This window comes from Carcharodon carcharias, chromosome 15 (genome assembly GCF_017639515.1).
Source record: "Carcharodon carcharias isolate sCarCar2 chromosome 15, sCarCar2.pri, whole genome shotgun sequence".
Taxonomy (NCBI): domain Eukaryota; kingdom Metazoa; phylum Chordata; class Chondrichthyes; order Lamniformes; family Lamnidae; genus Carcharodon; species Carcharodon carcharias.
This window is the reverse complement of record NC_054481.1, coordinates 64,660,896-64,679,216: the sequence shown is the minus strand read 5'-3', so window position 1 is coordinate 64,679,216 and position 18,321 is coordinate 64,660,896. Positions and strand designations below refer to the sequence as shown.

The following is an 18,321-nucleotide window of genomic DNA, read 5'->3' as shown; positions in this document are numbered from 1 at the left end:
TTTTGGGGGAGGAGAGGAGGAGGAGGTGTTTTGGGGGAGGAGAGGAGGAGGAGGAGGTTTTGGGGGGAGGAGGAGGAGGAGGAGGCTGGTTTTGGGGGAGGAGAGGAGGAGGAGGCTGGTTTTGGGGGAGGAGAGGAGGAGGAGGTCGGTTTTTTGGGGAGGAGAGGAGGAGGAGGTGGTTTTTGGGGGAGGAGAGAGGAGGAGGTGTTTTTGGGGGAGGAGAGTGGAGGAGGAGGTTGGTTTTGGGGGAGGAGTGGAGGAGGAGGTGTTTTTGGGGGAGTGGAGGAGGAGGAGGCTGTTTTTGGGGGAGGAGAGGAGGAGGAGGCTGGTTTTGGGGGAGGAGAGGAGGAGGAGGCTGGTTTTGGGGGAGGAGAGGAGGAGGAGGCTGGTTTTGGGGGAGGAGAGGAGGAGGAGGCTGGTTTTGGGGGAGGAGAGGAGGAGGAGGAGTTTTTGGGGGAGGAGAGTAGGAGGAGGTGCTTTTTGGGGGAGGAGAGGAGGAGGAGGTGGTTTTGGGGGAGGAGAGGAGGAGGAGGTGTTTTTGGGGGAGGAGAGGAGGAGGAGGTGGTTTTGGGGAGAGAGGAGGAGGAGGTGGTTTTGAGGGGAGGAGGTGGAGGAGGCTTTGGGGGAGGAGTGGAGGAGGAGGTGATTTGGGAGAGGAGAAGGAGGTGTTTTTGGGGGAGGAGAGGAGGAGGAGGTGGTTTTGGGGGAAGAGAGGAGGAGGAGGTGGTTTTGGGGGAGGAGGAGGAGGAGGTGGTTTTTGGGGAGGGAGAGGAGGAGGAGGTGGTTTTTGGGGGAGGAGGAGGAGGTGGTTTTTGGGGGAGGGGTGGAGGAGGAGGTGGTTTTGGGGGAGGGAGGAGGAGGAGGTGGTTTTTGGGGGAGGAGAGGAGGAGGAGGCGGTTTTTGGGGGAGGAGAGGAGGAGGAGGCTGTTTTTGGGGGAGGAGTGGAGGAGGAGGCGGTTTTTGGGGGAGGAGAGGAGGAGGAGGCGGTTTTGGGGGAGGAGAGGAGGAGGAGGCGGTTTTGGGGGAGGAGAGGAGGAGGAGGCTGTTTTTGGGGGAGGAGAGGAGGAGGAGGCTGTTTTGGGGGAGGAAGAGGAGGAGGAGTGCTTTTTGGGGGAGGAGATAGGAGGAGGTGGTTTTTGGGGGAGGAGAGGAGGAGGAGGTGGTTTTTGGGGGAGAGGAGGAGGAGGTTGTTTTTGGGGGAGGGGAGGTGGAGGAGGTGTTTTTGGGGGAGGAGAGGAGGAGGAGGTGTTTTTGGGGGGAGAGGAGGAGGAGGTGTTTTTGGGGGAGGAGGAGGAGGAGGAGGTGTTTTTGGGGGAGGAGAGGAGGAGGAGGGGTTTTTGGGGAGGAGAGGAGGAGGAGGTGGTTTTGGGGGAGGAGAGGAGGAGGAGGTGTTTTTGGGGGAGGAGAGGAGGAGGAGGTGTTTTTGGGGGAGGAGAGGAGGAGGAGGTGGTTTTTGGGGAGGAGAGGAGGAGGAGGTGTTTTTGGGGGAGGAGAGGAGGAGGAGGTGTTTTTGGGGGAGGAGTGGAGGAGGAGGCGTGTTTTTGGGGGAGGAGAGGAGGAGGTGGCGGTTTTGGGGGAGGAGAGGAGGAGGAGGCGGTTTTTGGGGGGAGGAGAGGAGGAGGAGGCGGTTTTGGGGGAGGAGTATAGGAGGAGGTGCTTTTGGGGGAGGAGAGGAGGAGGAGGTGTTTTTGGGGGCGGTGAGGAGGAGGCGGTGTTTTTGGGGGAGGAGAGGAGGAGGAGGTGTTTTTGGTGGAGGAGAGGAGGAGGAGGTGTTTTTGGGGGAGGAGAGGAGGAGGAGGTGTTTTTGGGGAGGAGAGGAGGAGGAGGTGTTTTTGGGGGAGGAGAGGAGGAGGAGGTGTTTTTGGGGGAGGAGAGGAGGAGGAGGTGTTTTTGGGGGAGGAGAGGAGGAGGAGGTGTTTTTGGGGGAGGAGAGGAGGAGGAGGTGTTTTTGGGGGAGGAGAGGAGGAGGAGGTGGTTTTGGGGGAGGAGAGGAGGAGGAGGTGTTTTTGGGGGAGGAGAGGAGGAGGAGGTGTTTTTGGGGGAGGAGAGGAGGAGGAGGTGTTTTTGGGGGAGGAGAGGAGGAGGAGGTGTTTTTGGGGGAGAGTGGAGGAGGAGGAGGAGGTTTTTGGGGGAGGAGTGGAGGAGGAGGAGGAGTTTTGGGGGAGGAGTGGAGGAGGAGGAGGAGGTTTTGGGGGAGGAGTGGAGGAGGAAGAGGAGGTTTTGGGGGAGGAGTGGAGGAGGAAGAGGAGGTTTTGGGGGAGGAGTGGAGGAGGAGAGGAGGTTTTGGGGGAGGAGTGGAGGAGAGGAGGCTTTGGGGGAGGAGTGGAGGAGGAGGAGGCTTTGGGGGAGGAGTGGAGGAGGAGGAGGCTTTGGGGGAGGAGTGGAGGAGGAGGAGGCTTTGGGGGAGGAGTGGAGGAGGAGGAGGCTTTGGGGGAGGAGTGGAGGAGGAGGAGGCTTTGGGGGAGGAGTGGAGGAGGAGGAGGCTTTGGGGGAGGGGAGGAGGAGGAGGCGGTTTTGGGGGAGAGAGGAGGAGGTGGTTTTGGGGGAGGGGAGGAGGAGGAGGTGGTTTTGGGGGAGGGGAGGGAGGAGGAGGTGGTTTTTGGGGGAGGAGGAGGTGGTTTTTGGGGGAGGGTTGGAGGAGGAGGTGGTTTTTGGGGAGTGGAGGAGGAGGAGGCGGTTTTGGGGGGAGGAGAGGAGGAGGAGGCGGGTTTTGGGGGAGGAGACGGAGGAGGAGGCGGTTTTGGGGGGAGGAGAGAGGAGGAGGCGGTTTTGGGGGAGGAGAGGAGGAGGAGGCGGTTTTGGGGGAGGAGAGGAGGAGGAGGCGGTTTTGGGGGAGGAGTATAGGAGGAGGTGCTTTTGGGGGAGGAGTATAGGAGGAGGTGGTTTTGGGGGAGGAGAGGAGGAGGAGGTGGTTTTGGGGGAGGGGAGGAGGAGGAGGTGGTTTTGGGGGAGAGGAGGAGGAGGTGGTTTTGGGGGAGGGGAGGAGGAGGAGGTGGTTTTGGGGGAGGGGAGGAGGAGGAGGTGGTTTTGGGGGAGAGGAGGAGGAGGTGGTTCTTGGGGAGAGGAGGAGGAGGTGGTCTTGGGGGAGGGGAGGAGGAGGAGGTGGTTTTGGGGGAGGGGAGGAGGTGGTTTTGGGGGAGGAGGAGGAGGTGGTTTTGGGGGAGGGGTGGAGGAGGAGGTGGTTTTGGGGGAGGGGAGGAGGAGGAGGTGGTTTTGGGGGAGGAGAGGAGGAGGAGGCGGTTTTGGGGGAGGAGAGGAGGAGGAGGCGGTTTTTGGGGGAGGAGTGGAGGAGGAGGCGGGTTTGGGGGTGGAGTGGAGGAGGAGGGGGTTTTGGGGGAGGAGAGGAGGAGGAGGGGGTTTTGGGGGAGGAGAGGAGGAGGAGGCGGTTTTTGGGGGAGGAGAGGAGGAGGAGGCGGTTTTGGGGGAGGAGTATAGGAGGAGGTGCTTTTGGGGGAGGAGTATAGGAGGAGGTGGTTTTGGGGGAGGAGAGGAGGAGGAGGTGGTTTTGGGGGAGGAGAGGAGGAGGAGGTGGTTTTGGGGGAGGAGAGGAGGAGGAGGTGGTTTTGGGGGAGGAGAGGAGGAGGAGGAGGTGTTTTTGGGGGAGGAGAGGAGGAGGAGGAGGTGGTTTTGGGGGAGGAGAGGAGGAGGAGGAGGTGTTTGTGGGGGAGGAGAGGAGGAGGAGGAGGTGTTTTTTGGGGAGGAGAGGAGGAGGAGGAGGTGTTTGGGGGAGGAGAGGAGGAGGTGTTTTTGGGGGAGGAGAGGAGGAGGAGGCGGTGTTTTTGGGGGAGGAGAGGAGGAGGAGGAGGTGGTTTTGGGGGAGAGAGGAGGAGGAGGAGGGGTGTTTGGGGGAGGGAGATAGGAGGAGGCTGGTTTTGGGGGGAGGAGAGGAGGAGGAGGTGGTTTTGGGGGAGGGAGAGGATGAGGAGGTGGTTTTGGGGGAGGAGAGGAGGAGGAGGTGGTTTTGGGGGAGGAGAGGAGGAGGAGGTGGTTTTGGGGGAGGAGAGGAGGAGGAGGTGTTTTTGGGGGAGGAGAGGAGGAGGAGGAGGAGGTGTTTTTGGGGGAGGAGAGGAGGAGGAGGAGGAGGTGTTTTTGGGGGAGGAGAGGAGGAGGAGGAGGAGGTGTTTTTGGGGGAGGAGAGGAGGAGGAGGTGGTTGTTTTGGGGGAGGAGACTAGGAGGAGGTGGTTTTGGGGGAGGAGAGGAGGAGGAGGCGGTTTTGGGGGAGGAGTGGAGGAGGAGGCGGTTTTGGGGGAGGAGAGGAGGAGGAGGCGGTTTTGGGGGAGGAGAGGAGGAGGAGGCGGTTTTGGGGGAGGAGAGGAGGAGGAGGCGGTTTTGGGGGAGGAGAGGAGGAGGAGGCGGTTTTGGGGGAGGAGTATAGGAGGAGGTGCTTTTGGGGGAGGAGTATAGGAGGAGGTGGTTTTGGGGGAGGGAAGGAGGAGGAGGTGGTTTTGGGGGAGAGGAGGAGGAGGTGGTTTTGGGGGAGGGGAGGTGGAGGAGGTGGTTTTGGGGGAGGGGAGGAGGAGGAGGTGGTTTTGGGGGAGAGGAGGAGGAGGTGGTTTTGGGGGAGGGGAGGAGGAGGAGGTGGTTTTGGGGGAGGGGAGGAGGAGGAGGTGGTTTTGGGGGAGGAGGAGGAGGTGGTTTTGGGGAGGAGGGGGAGGAGGAGGAGGTGGTTTTGGGGGAGAGGAGGAGGAGGAGGTGGTTTTGGGGGAGGAGAGGAGGAGGAGGTGGTTTTGGGGGAGGAGAGGAGGAGGAGGCGGTTTTGGGGGAGGAGTGGAGGAGGAGGCGGTTTTGGGGGAGGAGTGGAGGAGGAGGCGGTTTTGGGGGAGGAGAGGAGGAGGAGGCGGTTTTGGGGGAGGAGAGGAGGAGGAGGCGGTTTTGGGGGAGGAGAGGAGGAGGAGGCGGTTTTGGGGGAGGAGTATAGGAGGAGGTGCTTTTGGGGGAGGAGTATAGGAGGAGGTGGTTTTGGGGGAGGAGAGGAGGAGGCGGTTTTGGGGGAGGAGAGGAGGAGGAGGTGTTTTTGGGGGAGGAGAGGAGGAGGAGGTGTTTTTGGGGGAGGAGAGGAGGAGGAGGTGTTTTTGGGGGAGGAGAGGAGGAGGAGGTGTTTTTGGGGGAGGAGAGGAGGTGGAGGTGTTTTTGGGGGAGGAGAGGAGGAGGAGGTGTTTTTGGGGGAGGAGAGGAGGAGGAGGTGTTTTTGGGGGAGGAGAGGAGGAGGAGGTGTTTTTGGGGGAGGAGAGGAGGAGGAGGTGTTTTTGGGGGAGAGGAGGAGGAGGTGTTTTTGGGGGAGGAGAGGAGGAGGAGGTGTTTTTGGGGGAGGAGAGGAGGAGGAGGTGTTTTTGGGGGAGGAGAGGAGGAGGAGGTGTTTTTGGGGGAGGAGTGGAGGAGGAGGAGGAGGTTTTGGGGGAGGAGTGGAGGAGGAGGAGGAGGTTTTGGGGGAGGAGTGGAGGAGGAAGAGGAGGTTTTGGGGGAGGAGTGGAGGAGGAAGAGGAGGTTTTGGGGGAGGAGTGGAGGAGGAAGAGGAGGTTTTGGGGGAGGAGTGGAGGAAGAGGAGGTTTTGGGGGAGGAGTGGAGGAAGAGGAGGTTTTGGGGGAGGAGTGGAGGAGGAGGAGGTTTTGGGGGAGGAGTGGAGGAGGAGGAGGTTTTGGGGGAGGAGTGGAGGAGGAGGAGGTTTTGGGGGAGGAGTGGAGGAGAGGAGGAGGTTTTGGGGGAGGAGTGGAGGAGGAGGAGGCGGTTTTGGGGGAGGGGAGGAGGAGGAGGCGGTTTTGGGGGAGGGGAGGAGGAGGAGGCGGTTTTGGGGGAGAGGAGGAGGAGGTGGTTTTGGGGGAGGGGAGGAGGAGGAGGTGGTTTTGGGGGAGGGGAGGAGGAGGAGGTGGTTTTGGGGGAGGAGGAGGTGGTTTTGGGGGAGGGGTGGAGGAGGAGGTGGTTTTGGGGGAGTGGAGGAGGAGGAGGCGGTTTTGGGGGAGGAGAGGAGGAGGAGGCGGTTTTGGGGGAGGAGAGGAGGAGGAGGCGGTTTTTGGGGGAGGAGAGGAGGAGGAGGCGGTTTTTGGGGGAGGAGAGGAGGAGGAGGCGGTTTTGGGGGAGGAGAGGAGGAGGAGGAGGCGGTTTTGGGGGAGGAGTATAGGAGGAGGTGCTTTTGGGGGAGGAGTATAGGAGGAGGTGGTTTTGGGGGAGGAGAGGAGGAGGAGGTGGTTTTGGGGGAGGGGAGGAGGAGGAGGTGGTTTTGGGGGAGAGGAGGAGGAGGTGGTTTTGGGGGAGGGGAGGAGGAGGAGGTGGTTTTGGGGGAGGGGAGGAGGAGGAGGTGGTTTTGGGGGAGAGGAGGAGGAGGTGGTTTTGGGGGAGGGGAGGAGGAGGAGGTGGTTTTGGGGGAGGGGAGGAGGAGGAGGTGGTTTTGGGGGAGGAGGAGGAGGTGGTTTTGGGGGAGGGGAGGAGGAGGAGGTGGTTTTGGGGGAGGGGAGGAGGAGGAGGTGGTTTTGGGGGAGGAGAGGAGGAGGAGGTGGTTTTGGGGGAGGAGAGGAGGAGGAGGCGGTTTTGGGGGAGGAGTGGAGGAGGAGGCGGTTTTGGGGGAGGAGTGGAGGAGGAGGCGGTTTTTGGGGGAGGAGAGGAGGAGGAGGCGGTTTTGGGGGAGGAGAGGAGGAGGAGGCGGTTTTGGGGGAGGAGAGGAGGAGGAGGCGGTTTTGGGGGAGGAGTATAGGAGGAGGTGCTTTTGGGGGAGGAGTATAGGAGGAGGTGGTTTTGGGGGAGGAGAGGAGGAGGAGGCGGTTTTGGGGGAGGAGAGGAGGAGGAGGTGGTTTTGGGGGAGGAGCGGAGGAGGAGGTGGTTTTGGGGGAGGAGAGGAGGAGGAGGTGGTTTTGGGGGAGGAGAGGAGGAGGAGGAGGTGGTTTTGGGGGAGGAGAGGAGGAGGAGGTAGTTTTGGGGGAGGAGAGGAGGAGGAGGAGGTGTTTTTGGGGGAGGAGAGGAGGAGGAGGAGGTGTTTTTGGGGGAGGAGAGGAGGAGGAGGAGGTGTTTTTGGGGGAGGAGAGGAGGTGGTTTTGGGGGAGGAGAGGAGGAGGAGGAGGTGGTTTTGGGGGAGGAGAGGAGGAGGAGGAGGAGGTGGTTTTGGGGGAGGAGAGGAGGAGGAGGTGGTTGTTTTGGGGGAGGAGACTAGGAGGAGGTGGTTTTGGGGGAGGAGAGGAGGAGGAGGTGGTTTTGGGGGAGGAGAGGATGAGGAGGTGGTTTTGGGGGAGGAGAGGAGGAGGAGGTGGTTTTGGGGGAGGAGAGGAGGAGGAGGTGGTTTTGGGGGAGGAGAGGAGGAGGAGGTGGTTTTGGGGGAGGAGACGAGGAGGAGATGGTGGTTTTGGGCGAGGAGAGGAGGAGGCGGAGGTGGTTTTGGGGGAGGAGAGGAGGAGGAGGAGGTGGTTTTGGGGGAGGAGAGGAGGAGGAGGAGGTGGTTTTGGGGGAGGAGAGGAGGAGGAGGTGGTTTTGGGGGAGGAGAGGAGGATGTTTTGGGGGAGGAGGAGGGGAAATAAAGGTGCTATATAAATACAAATTATTGTAAGACTTCTCTAAAGTTTGAGAAATCATACGTTTTCCCTTCCTTGCAGACAGTGGAACATGGATTTCCAAATCAGCCCAGCTCTTTGGCACATGATCCAAAACTACAGCTCATGGCCATTGCAACCAAAACAGGAGCTGTGAAAATGTATCCTTTTTTTAATAAAAATACTGCTTTTGATGGTGGCCACTTGCACGAAGGTAAGCTTTGGTTGGTTACAAACTGAAGTTTAAACAAAAGAGAACAACGGTGCTTTCTGAATGGATGGCATTGGAATTTGGCATGTCCTTTGAAAACTCAGCTTTTTGAAAATTCGTTGCAATACTTTGCTCTAGTAATAGCATTTCAGAGGACCCATGTGTAATCAAGCTCTTTGCTCCTAGCTGTCAGACCTTGTAGCAGAAAAATATTGTTTTTCATTTTTTCTAGATTTTCATCCTGTTTTGTATTCATTGGACATAAATATTAATAAATAAAACTGATTGGAGCATCTCTTGGATGCATCTTGAGTATGTTTCGTCCTTGCAATCTGTTGAAAAAACGGCAGAATAGGGGTGGGATGGGTGCATTTTTACACTTTGCGTTTCCGCATGCCGGAATCTTGTTGCAGCCGATTAATGGACTGCATGACCCCTTCCTGCTGCTTCCTTTTTCTTGATGTATACCGTATGTTATAGTACAAACTGTCATGTCAGGTGGGCAGCATTCTGGCGGGTGAGTTTGAAAGAGGCTGTGGTTATTGAAAGAATATAAATGCATTTGGTGATTGGGGAGGGCATGACTTAAACATGGGCTTCAGCCCTTGCCTTGGACCAAGTCTTTCCCAGAAGCAGAAAAATAGCATGCACCCCCTGATGGCTGTTGGTGTGACCGGGAGAGAACCTCAGGCTTCAGTCATTGCCATTGTAACTAACCAAATTACAGCAAGCTGATGGAGAGAGGAATGCCTGTCTGGCATGGGCGGTGGAAAATGGGGAGAGGTGAGTGGCAAGTAATAACATTCCCTTGGAGAGTCCAACCCCATTTCTGCTCTGGCTGAAGTAGTGTTTGTGTCATGATAGTCTTGTTGGTGCATTGGTTGAGTGAGCTGAAATGTCTGTGGTGTAGGTTCTTATAGCTGAGGTTGCTGCATGTGCTTTGCTTGTTCCCAGGGAGTATTGTGATTAATGTATTCACTGACCTTGCTCTTGCAAGACATGTTATTGATGTTGCAGTTAAATCATAAACATCCTGAGTTAATAAGTGAAAGTTACTGCAGATGTTTGAGACAATTTAATGAATTGTTTTTTCCGTAAAATATTGTTTATTTAATTATTGGCTTACTTTTATCTGCTGTAAAGCATTGAAGGAGAAGATGGTTACTCTGAAAACACAAAACTGCAACATGTACTTAATTGATGCACGTCAGAATGTCAGTTCAGACAAATGCTCCTGAATGCACCCCTAGTTCTAGGCGTAGAATACTCTCTTCAGACACAATCCCAGAGAGGAAGATGCCGTCTAATTGTAATGTTCAAGTAGATGCATTGGCATTTCACACACACCATTGCACTGCTGAAATTCTATTGTCAGCATTGTTGCATATTTTAAATAGACCATGAAATGTGCAGTATTCTGAACAGTATTTGCTTCATGCACAACATCCAAAGATGGTAAACCTGCCAGCACTCACTCTGGGCTGTGTTTATGGATGCTTAATGCAGCCTTGCCAGTGTTAGTAGCACTCAGAGAACAAATAAATGGAACCAGAAAACTCCATAAATCAGCTTGGTCAAATACATGAGAGAGTTGTCTATGTGTATCAGGGACTATTGGGGAGACACCTGGGGGAGAGTGATCTCTCTATGATTTACCAAGCCAGCAGTGTGGCCTTGATGGTGGATCACAAGAGCTCTAGACTATAACAAAGGCTCCTCTTAATTTGATAAATGTTTATCCACCTTCTACCCCAGACATTTTGGCAATCTGTTATACAGATTGCATTGTTTGAAACTGTTGCTGCAGATTGTGAAATATAAAAGAGGAATTTTTTTTTAGAATTCCAGAATGTGGATTCAAGAGTTTTTAATTAATGTCCTCTTTCAGCAATGTGTCTGCAACTTGGATAATCTGGTAACCTCTACACCATGATGATAACTACATTTTCTTTCAATTCTAACTGACATTGCATAGTCATAATGTGCAAGATTTATCAGTAGTTTAGAGGTTACATTACTGGACTTTAACACTTGCCATGGCAGTTAGGGAACTTAAATTAAGTCAATTAAAATATATCTGGAGTAAAATGCTTGCATTAGTGGTGACCATGAAACTACCAGATTGTTGTCCACTTATGTCCTTTAGGGAACTTGCCTTCCTTGCCCAGTTTGACATATACGACTTCAGCCTCATAGCAATGTGACAGCTTCCTGAAGTTGCCTAGCAAGCCACTCAGTTGTTTAAGAACCACTACAAAAAGATTGCAGTTTCAAAAGGCAACTCATTACTGATGTCTTGAATGCAATAACTGGTCAAAAAATGGCACCCAATGAACAAATAAAAAGTTACCCTGAGCATGGGAGTGTTTAATGGTGACTCTTAATTGCAAAATGGAAGTGACATTTCAATCCAGCACCAACATTTCTCTGATTATATCAGCTCTTCCCTGTCTGGGAAGAGCTTTTAAATGCAGGTTGCCTGAAGTTGGTGGGGTGGGGTGGGGGGTGGGGGGAGGTACTTTAGGAATGGCGTGACTGATCAATGGAGCAGTCCAAAGCAGAGCCCCTTTGTTAATAGAAAGCTTGTGTCTGGATATTGTGATGAGCCGCATTAAGGCATGACTCAGAAGTGCAGTGCAACACACCAGCTCTGTCCTGCTGGACAAAGGGTTTACTTAGCGACCTCTTCAAAAGGGTCCACAGTCTTTCTGTTTTGCCCATGCCTTCAATCTCCTAACTGTTTCTGACCTTGGCAGTTTTGGTCTTTGAGCATTTTTTTTGTGACACTCTGTTTCTTAGAACCCATTTCCATTCTTTTCTCACAACAGTTTACACTGCCCTCCATGACTCCAAGTATTGAAAGATGGTGCTCTCTGAGCTGTTGCTTGACCTACAGGGAGGTGTGCTTGAGTGAGACAGGGGAAGCTTTAAGAAAAGGTCTCTTTCTACACATCAGGAGCAGTCCACAAGCTTTTCAACTGTTCTACTATATTTTGGCCTCCTTATTTGGTTTTACAAATGCCAGCTCTATAAGGTTCATGCAGGCTTCCTCCCACTGTTCATGTTCTCCATTCTCATCCTCCAGTCAAAACATTCTTGTGGGGTTTTATTGTATGCCGTGCCAACCAGGCCTCATGGTCAGGTTGGAGTTCTGTTTCTGATAGTAGCTGGGTTGATTTTGCTGTATATGAAATTTTGCTTTTCTTTACACACAGGTTGCAGAACTTCAAGGCTTGCATGATTGGTTTACTTGTCATGATTCACTGGGGATAGTGCGCTGTAATATCAAGCCCCACTGTTCCCTGAGCCGTGACAAGTTTGACCAAACCACCAGATTGCCCCAATTCTATCTAAACACTTAATTTAGGTTAACAGAATACAAGTACCAGGATTGTAAACTTAAGAAGTAAATAACTGTTTATTGAACAAACTGTCGTTAACCAGTGGCAAAAGAAAGAAATATGAACTGCTAATTTCTAACACTATAACTTAAAGGGTGGGATAAAACAGTTCAATAGCACCAATCTGGAGTACAGAATTCGATGGGTTGATTTTGATCAATGTCTTCCAAATTCCTTTCAGTTCTTGTTGATGATATGAGGTGGCCTTCCAGCACTTTCAGCATTTAGTTCATTGGTTGAGCACTTGCCTTTCAATGTCTTTAACAGTGATTTTCCCCTTTGCTTCTTAACAGGGGTTTTCAGAGAGACAGTAGATTATAGAGATATGAGGAGAAAAAGCCAGCTAGTTATTATTGTGTAATTACTGTTACCTTCCACACACAGGAGAAAGAAGTTTTAGATCTTGTTCCTTTCAGGCTATGAGCTATTCGGCTGCACTGCTTCTCACATACAACCAGGTCAAGAGCCAATTAAAATATTGGGGCAGCTCCCTTGGTCAAGGAATCCTTTCTGGCACCATCCAGTCTTTCATGGCACACTCTGTTTCAGGACATTGTATATATCTCTCATCTTGTTCCATTGGACATGTCTTTCAACCTGCAGCCATTGTAATTTCAATCTACAATCCAACAGAAATAAAAAGATATGTTCCTTACATTGTTGATAAATGATGTTGCAACTGAGAGCCGGTTGTGGGGCCTGCGTTCCCTGGTTGGGTGCAAATTTACTATTCAACAAAGTGCAAACCATGTTCTTTTATAGGGAGCTATAGGGTGTAAGTGGGACAAATGCCCTGCCAATGCTGGGGCTCTGTCTGGGTCTTCATTTATAAGTGGCCTGATTTTTTTTTCTAGCTCTAATAAAAGCAGCTGCTAGGACAAGGGTTATAGTGACTCCTAACAATTGCATCTCATGGACGAGGTTGCAATTTTAGTAGGTGAATGGCTGTAGGTGACAATATCCTGCCCAGTGCTGAAACATTGTGCTCCAAACACAGGAATTCCTTGCTGAGAAGGTGTTGGAAAGCCTGGGCTGCTTTATACTTTCAGCTGCAATCGAAGTATAATCCAGAGCTTGCTTGGTGGGGAAGAACAGGTGGAAAGTAGTGTCCTGAGCCCTGGATGTGCACCAGTGCCTAATTTGAATAATTTTCCAGAGACTTGACACCTCTTATGGAAGGATGGCTGGTGCCCAGCCTGGGAGAGGGCAATAGCTTGGATGGCTTGCCTGTGATGGGAAGGAGCAACAACAACTTGCATTTATGTACACCTTCAATGTAATAAAAGATGCTTCACAACAGCATATCAAACAAAATTTGACACTGAACTTGGTCAAGAGGTTTTAAGGAATGTGTTAAAGGAGAAAGCAAGTTGAAGAGGCATAGAGTTTAGAGAAGGCTAAAGGCACAGCCGCCAGTGGTAGTGTCATTTAAAATTAGGGATGCGCATGAGGCCAGAATCTGGAGTGCATAAATCTCATAGAAAAGGGTGAGGCCATATAGGATTTGAAAAGTGGGCGTAAATTTAAAAATGGAGACATTGCTATATTGGGAGCCAAACCAAACTAAAGTTGGTGAACACAGTGGATGATGGTTGAACAGGAACAGAATTACCTGGAAAAACTCAGCAGGTCTGGCAGCATCGGCGGAGAAGAAAAGAGTTGACGTTTCGAGTCCTCATGACCCTTCAGGACTCGAAACGTCAACTCTTTTCTTCTCCGCCGATGCTGCCAGACCTGCTGAGTTTTTCCAGGTAATTCTGTTTTTGTTTTGGATTTCCAGCATCCGCAGTTTTTTTGTTTTTATCTCGATGGTTGAACAGGGTTTGGTACAAGTTAGAACATGGGCAGAAAAGTTTTGGCTGAGCTCTATGGAGGATGGGAGGTGGGAAATAAAAATAGCTGGAAAAAGTCAGCAGGTCTGACAGCATCTGCAGAGAAGAATACAGTTAACGTTTCGAGTCCGTATGACTCTTCATCTGAACTGAGGAAATGTAGAAATGAGAGGAAATATAGAAATGAAGTGAAATATAAGCTATAAAAACAAAAAAACTGCGGATGCTGGAAATCCAAAACAAAAACAAAAACAGAATTACCTGGAAAAACTCCAGGTCTGGCAGCATCGGCGGAGAAGAAAAGAGTTGACGTTTCGTGTCCTCATGACCCTTCGACAGAACTTGAGTTCGAGTCCAAGAAAGAGTTGAAATATCGCAGAAAAGAACAGAACTTCTTCAAGGAGGTAGGCATTTCTTGAAGAGCAGTGGCAGTCAATTAAACACAGAGATAAAAACTCCGCCGATGCTGCCAGACCTGCTGAGTTTTTCCTGGTAATTTTATTTTTGTTTTGGATTTCCAGCATCCGCAGTTTTTTTGTTTTTATCTCTGTGTTTAATTGACTGCCACTGCTCTTCAAGAAATGCCTACCTCCTTGAAGAAGTTCTGTTCTTTTCTGCGATATTTCAACTCTTTCTTGGACTCGAATTCAAGTTCTGTTGAAGGGTCATGAGGACTCGAAACGTCAACTCTTTTCTCCGCCGATGCTGCCAGACCTGCTGAGTTTTTCCAGGTAATTCTGTTTTTGTTTTTGTTTTGAAATATAAGCTGGTTGAGGGGGGTGGGGCAGGTAGAGCTGGATAGACGGCCAGTGATAGGTGGAGGCAAGGAAGAGATTGCCAAAGATGTCATAGACAAAAGAACAAAGGGGTATTGACAGTGGTGATTTTAGCTATGTAAGGGTAGAAAGCAGGACGAACAAGTAACAGCCCGGGTGGGGGGAAGGGATCGAAAAGGCTAAAAGCTGGAGATGAAACAGTGGATGGAAATACATTTAAAAATAATGGAAATAGGTGGGAAAAGAAAAATATATTTTAAAAATATAAATTATTGGAAAAAGGGGGATCGGAAAGGGGGTGGGATGGAGGAGAGAGTTCATGATCTGAAGTCAGAAGATGAGGTGTTGTTCCTCCGGTTTGCTTTGAACCTCTGACTAGGCACTTTACAGCCTGCCGGACTTAACATTGAGTTCAACAACTTCAGATCATGAACTCTCTCCTTCAACCTCACCCCCCACCGCCCCCCCCGCCCCCCCCCCCCCCCCCCCCCCTTCCCAAACCCCTTCCCATAATTTATATTTTTAAAATATATTTTTCTTTTCCCACTTATTTCCATTATTTTTAAATGTATTTCCATCCTTTGTTTCATCTCCAGCTTTTAGCCTTTTCGGTACCGCCCCACCCCCCGCCACACACCCAGGCTCTGTCACTTGCTCATCCTGCTTTCTACCCTCAATGTCGCCATTAGAACATTCAATAGCTAATATCACCACCAACAACACCCTTTTGTCCTTTTGTCTGACATCTTTGGCAATCTCTTCTTTACCTCCACCGGCCCTCTATCTAGCTCTACCTGTCCCACCCCCATCAACCAGCTTCTATTTCACCTCATTTCTATATTCCCTCAGTTCTAATGAAGAAACTTGAAACGTTAACTGTCTTCCTCTCCACAGATGCTGTCAGACCTGTTGAGTTTTTCCAGCTATTTTTATTTTTGTTTCGGATTTCCAACATCCACAGTATTTTGCTTTTATATTATTATGGAAAATGGGAAGTGACCAGGGATAGTCCAGTCTAGACGTAATGAATGGATGTCTGTTTCAGCAACAGATGAGCTGAGGTGGGGTGAAGTCAGGTGGTAAGAAGTTGGGAATAGCTGGTCTTAGTGAAGGTGTGGATGCGGTTGGAAGCTTCCTTGGTTAAATATGACACCAATGTTGTGAACAGTCTGCTTCAACTTCAGACAGGTGCCAGGGATGGAGTTGATGTCTAGGAACAGAGTTTGGTGGGGACTGAAGACAAAAGCTTTTGTTTTCCCATTAAGTTGGAGCAAAATAATAGTCTCCAGCCAAAAGAGGCTGCATTCCTGGCCTTTACATTTTTTCCTGGTGTTGATGTGCTTTAGCCATCTCCGTGAACAGCAGTCTTCTAAAATGAACTGAATTCTTATCTCTTTTGTTAAAACTGTCTGAACTATGTGTACTACTCCAGATAACATTCTCCAAATCATTCCAGGGAATGGTTTCACGCTCAAGCAATTACTTTCAACAACAGTTTAATAAGAATGAATAGAAATTAACATGTGAAATGGCGACTTAAACCTATAAGAAAAACAGAATTACCTGGAAAAACTCAGCAGGTCTGGCAGCATTGGCGGAGAAGAAAAGAGTTGACGTTTCGAGTCCTCATGACCCTTCAACAGAACTTGGTAAATCCAAGGAGAGGGGTGAAATATAAGCTGGTTTAAGGTAGGTGGGGGTGGGGGGAGAGAAGTGGAGGGGGGCGGTGTAGTTATAGGGACAAGTAAGCAGTGATAGGAGCAGATAATCAAAAGATGTCACAGACAAAAGAACGAAGAGGTGTTGAAGGTGGTGATATTATCTAAACGAATGTGCTAATTAAGAATGGATGGTAGGGCACTCAAGGTATAGCTCTAGTGGGGGTGGGGGGGCATGAAAGATTTAAAAATAATGGAAATAGGTGGGAAAAGAAAAATCTATATAAATTATTGGAAAAAACAAAAGGAAGGGGGAAGAAACAGAAAGGGGGTGGGGATGGAGGAGGGAGTTCAAGATCTAAAGTTGATGAACTCAATATTCAGTCCAGAAGGATGTAAAGTGCCTAGTCGGAAGATGAGGTGCTGTTCCTCCAGTTTGCGTTGGGCTTCAATGGAACAATGCAGCAAGCCAAGGACAGACACGTGGGCAAGAGAGCAGGGTGGAGTGTTAAAATGGCAAGCAACAGGGAGGTTTGGGTCATTCTTGCGGACAGACCGCAGGTGTTCTGCAAAGCGGTCACCCAGTTTACGTTTGGCCTCTCCAACGTAGAGGAGACTGCATTGGGAGCAATGAATGCAGTAGACTAAGTTGGGGGAAATGCAAGTGAAATGCTGCTTCACTTGAAAGGAGTGTTTGGGCCCTTGGATGGTGAGGAGAGAGGAAGTGAAGGGGCAAGGGTTGCATATTTTGCGTTTGCATGGGGAGGTGCCATAGGTGGGGGTTGAGGAGTATGGGGTGATGGAGGAGTGGACCAGGGTGTCCCGGAGGGAACGATCCCTACGGAATGCTGCCAGGGGGATGAAGGGAAGATGTGTTTGGTGGTGGCATCATGCTGGAGTTGGTGGAAATGGCGGAGAATGATCCTTTGAATGCGGAGGCTGGTGGAGTGATAAGTGAGGACAAGGGGGACCCTATCATGTTTCTGGGAGGGAGGAGAAGGCGTGAGGGCAGATGCGCAGGAGATGGGCCGGACACGGTTGAGGGCCCTGTCAACGACCGTGTGTGGAAAACCTCGGTTAAGGAAGAAGGAGGACATGTCAGAGGAATTGTTTTTGAAGGTAGCATCATCGGAACAGATGCGATGGAGGCGAAGGAACTGAGAGAATGGGATGGAGTCCTTACAGAAAGCGGGGTGTGAGGAGCTGTAGTTGAGGTAGCCCGAGGGCAGTGAATCAGGTGGAAGTGGAGCTCTGGGTCGCCTGATCTTGATTTTCAGTACGTAAAATTTGTTAAACGTGGATGTTCGTCACCTAGGTACTGATGAAACTAGGTAGCCGGTCACATGGTTAGTGGTCCAAAGACCTACCCTGAATCACATCATCTGAATGTGTGTTACCATTGTTTCCAGGATTGTCACTGACTTCATCTCCTCTGGGGATCTTCCTCTCACAGCTTCCAACCTGATAGTCGCCCAACCTCGGAGGGCCCGCTTCTACCTCCTACCCAAAATCCACAAACAGAACTGTCCCGGTAGACCGATCGTGTCAGCTTGCTCCTGCCCCACGGAACTCATTTCTCGTTATCTTGACTCCCTTCTCTCTCCCCTTGTCCAGTCCCTTCCCACCTACATCCATGATTCCTCTGACACCTTACGTCACATCAATAATTTCCAGTTCCCTGGCCCCAACTGCTTCCTCTTCACCATGGATGTCCAATCCGTCTACACCTCCATCCCCCACCAGGATGGTCTGAGGGCCCTTAGCTTCTTCCTCGAACAGAGGCCTGAACAATCCCCATCCACCACTACTCTCCTCCGTCTGGCTGAACTTGTTCTCACACTGAACAATTTCTCCTTCAACTCCTCTCACTTCCTCCAAATAAAAGGTGTGGCTATGGGTACCTGCATGGGCCCCAGCTATTCCTGTCTCTTTATGGGGTATGTGGAACATTCCTTGTTCCAGTCCTACTCCGGCCCCCTTCCTCAACTCTTTCTCCGGTACATCGATGATTACTTTGGTGCTGTTTCATGCTCTTGTCGGGACTTGGAAAAGTTTATTAATTTTGTTTCCAATCTCCACCCCTCCATCATTTTCACGTGGTCCATCTCTGACACTTCCCTTCCCTTCCTTGACCTCTCTGTCTCAATCTCTGGTGATAGACTGACCACCAATATCCATTACAAGCCTGCCAACTCCCACAGCTGCCTCGACTACAGCTCCTCACACCCCGCTTCCTGTAAGGACTCCATCCCATTCTCTCAGTTCCTTCGCCTCTGTCGCATCTGTTCTGATGATGCTACCTTCAAAAACAGTTCATCTGACATGTCCTCCTTCTTCCTTAACCGAGGTTTTCCACACACGGTAGTTGACAGGGCCCTCAACCGTTTCCGGCCCATCTCCCGTGCATCCGCCCTCATGCCTTCTCCTCCCTCCCAGAAACATGATAGGGTCCCCCTTGTCCTCACTTATCACCCCACCAGCCTCCGCATTCAAAGGATCATCCTCCGCCATTTCTGCCAACTCCAGCATGATGCCACCACCAAACGCAACTTCCCTTCATCCCCCCTGTCGGCATTCCGTAGGGATCGTTCCCTCCGTGACACCCTGGTCCACTCCTCCATCACCCCCTACTCCTCAACCCCCACCCACGGCACCTCCCCATGCAAACGCAAAATATGCAACCCTTGCCCCTTCACTTCCTCTCTCCTCACCGTCCAAGGGCCCAAACACTCCTTTCAAGTGAAGCAGCATTTCACTTGCATTTCCCCCAACTTAGTCTACTGCATTCATTGCTCCCAATGTGGTCTCCTCTACATTGGAGAGACCAAACGTAAACTGGGCGACCGCTTTGCAGAACACCTGCGGTCTGTCCGCAAGAATGACCCAAACCTCCCTGTTGCTTGCCATTTTAACATTCCACCCTGCTCTCTT

General features: G+C 51.4%; 1 protein-coding gene across 2 annotated transcripts in view; it reads left to right on the top strand.

The window, feature by feature from the left end:
- Positions 1-18,321, top strand: part of llgl1 (LLGL scribble cell polarity complex component 1) — a 161,706-nt gene that overhangs the window by 40,735 nt on the left and 102,650 nt on the right. For both annotated transcript variants that reach the window (XM_041206676.1, XM_041206675.1), the window contains exon 2: positions 7,576-7,673. In XM_041206676.1, the coding sequence (XP_041062610.1) occupies positions 7,576-7,673 (98 nt within the window). The remainder of the gene's footprint in view (positions 1-7,575; positions 7,674-18,321) is intronic.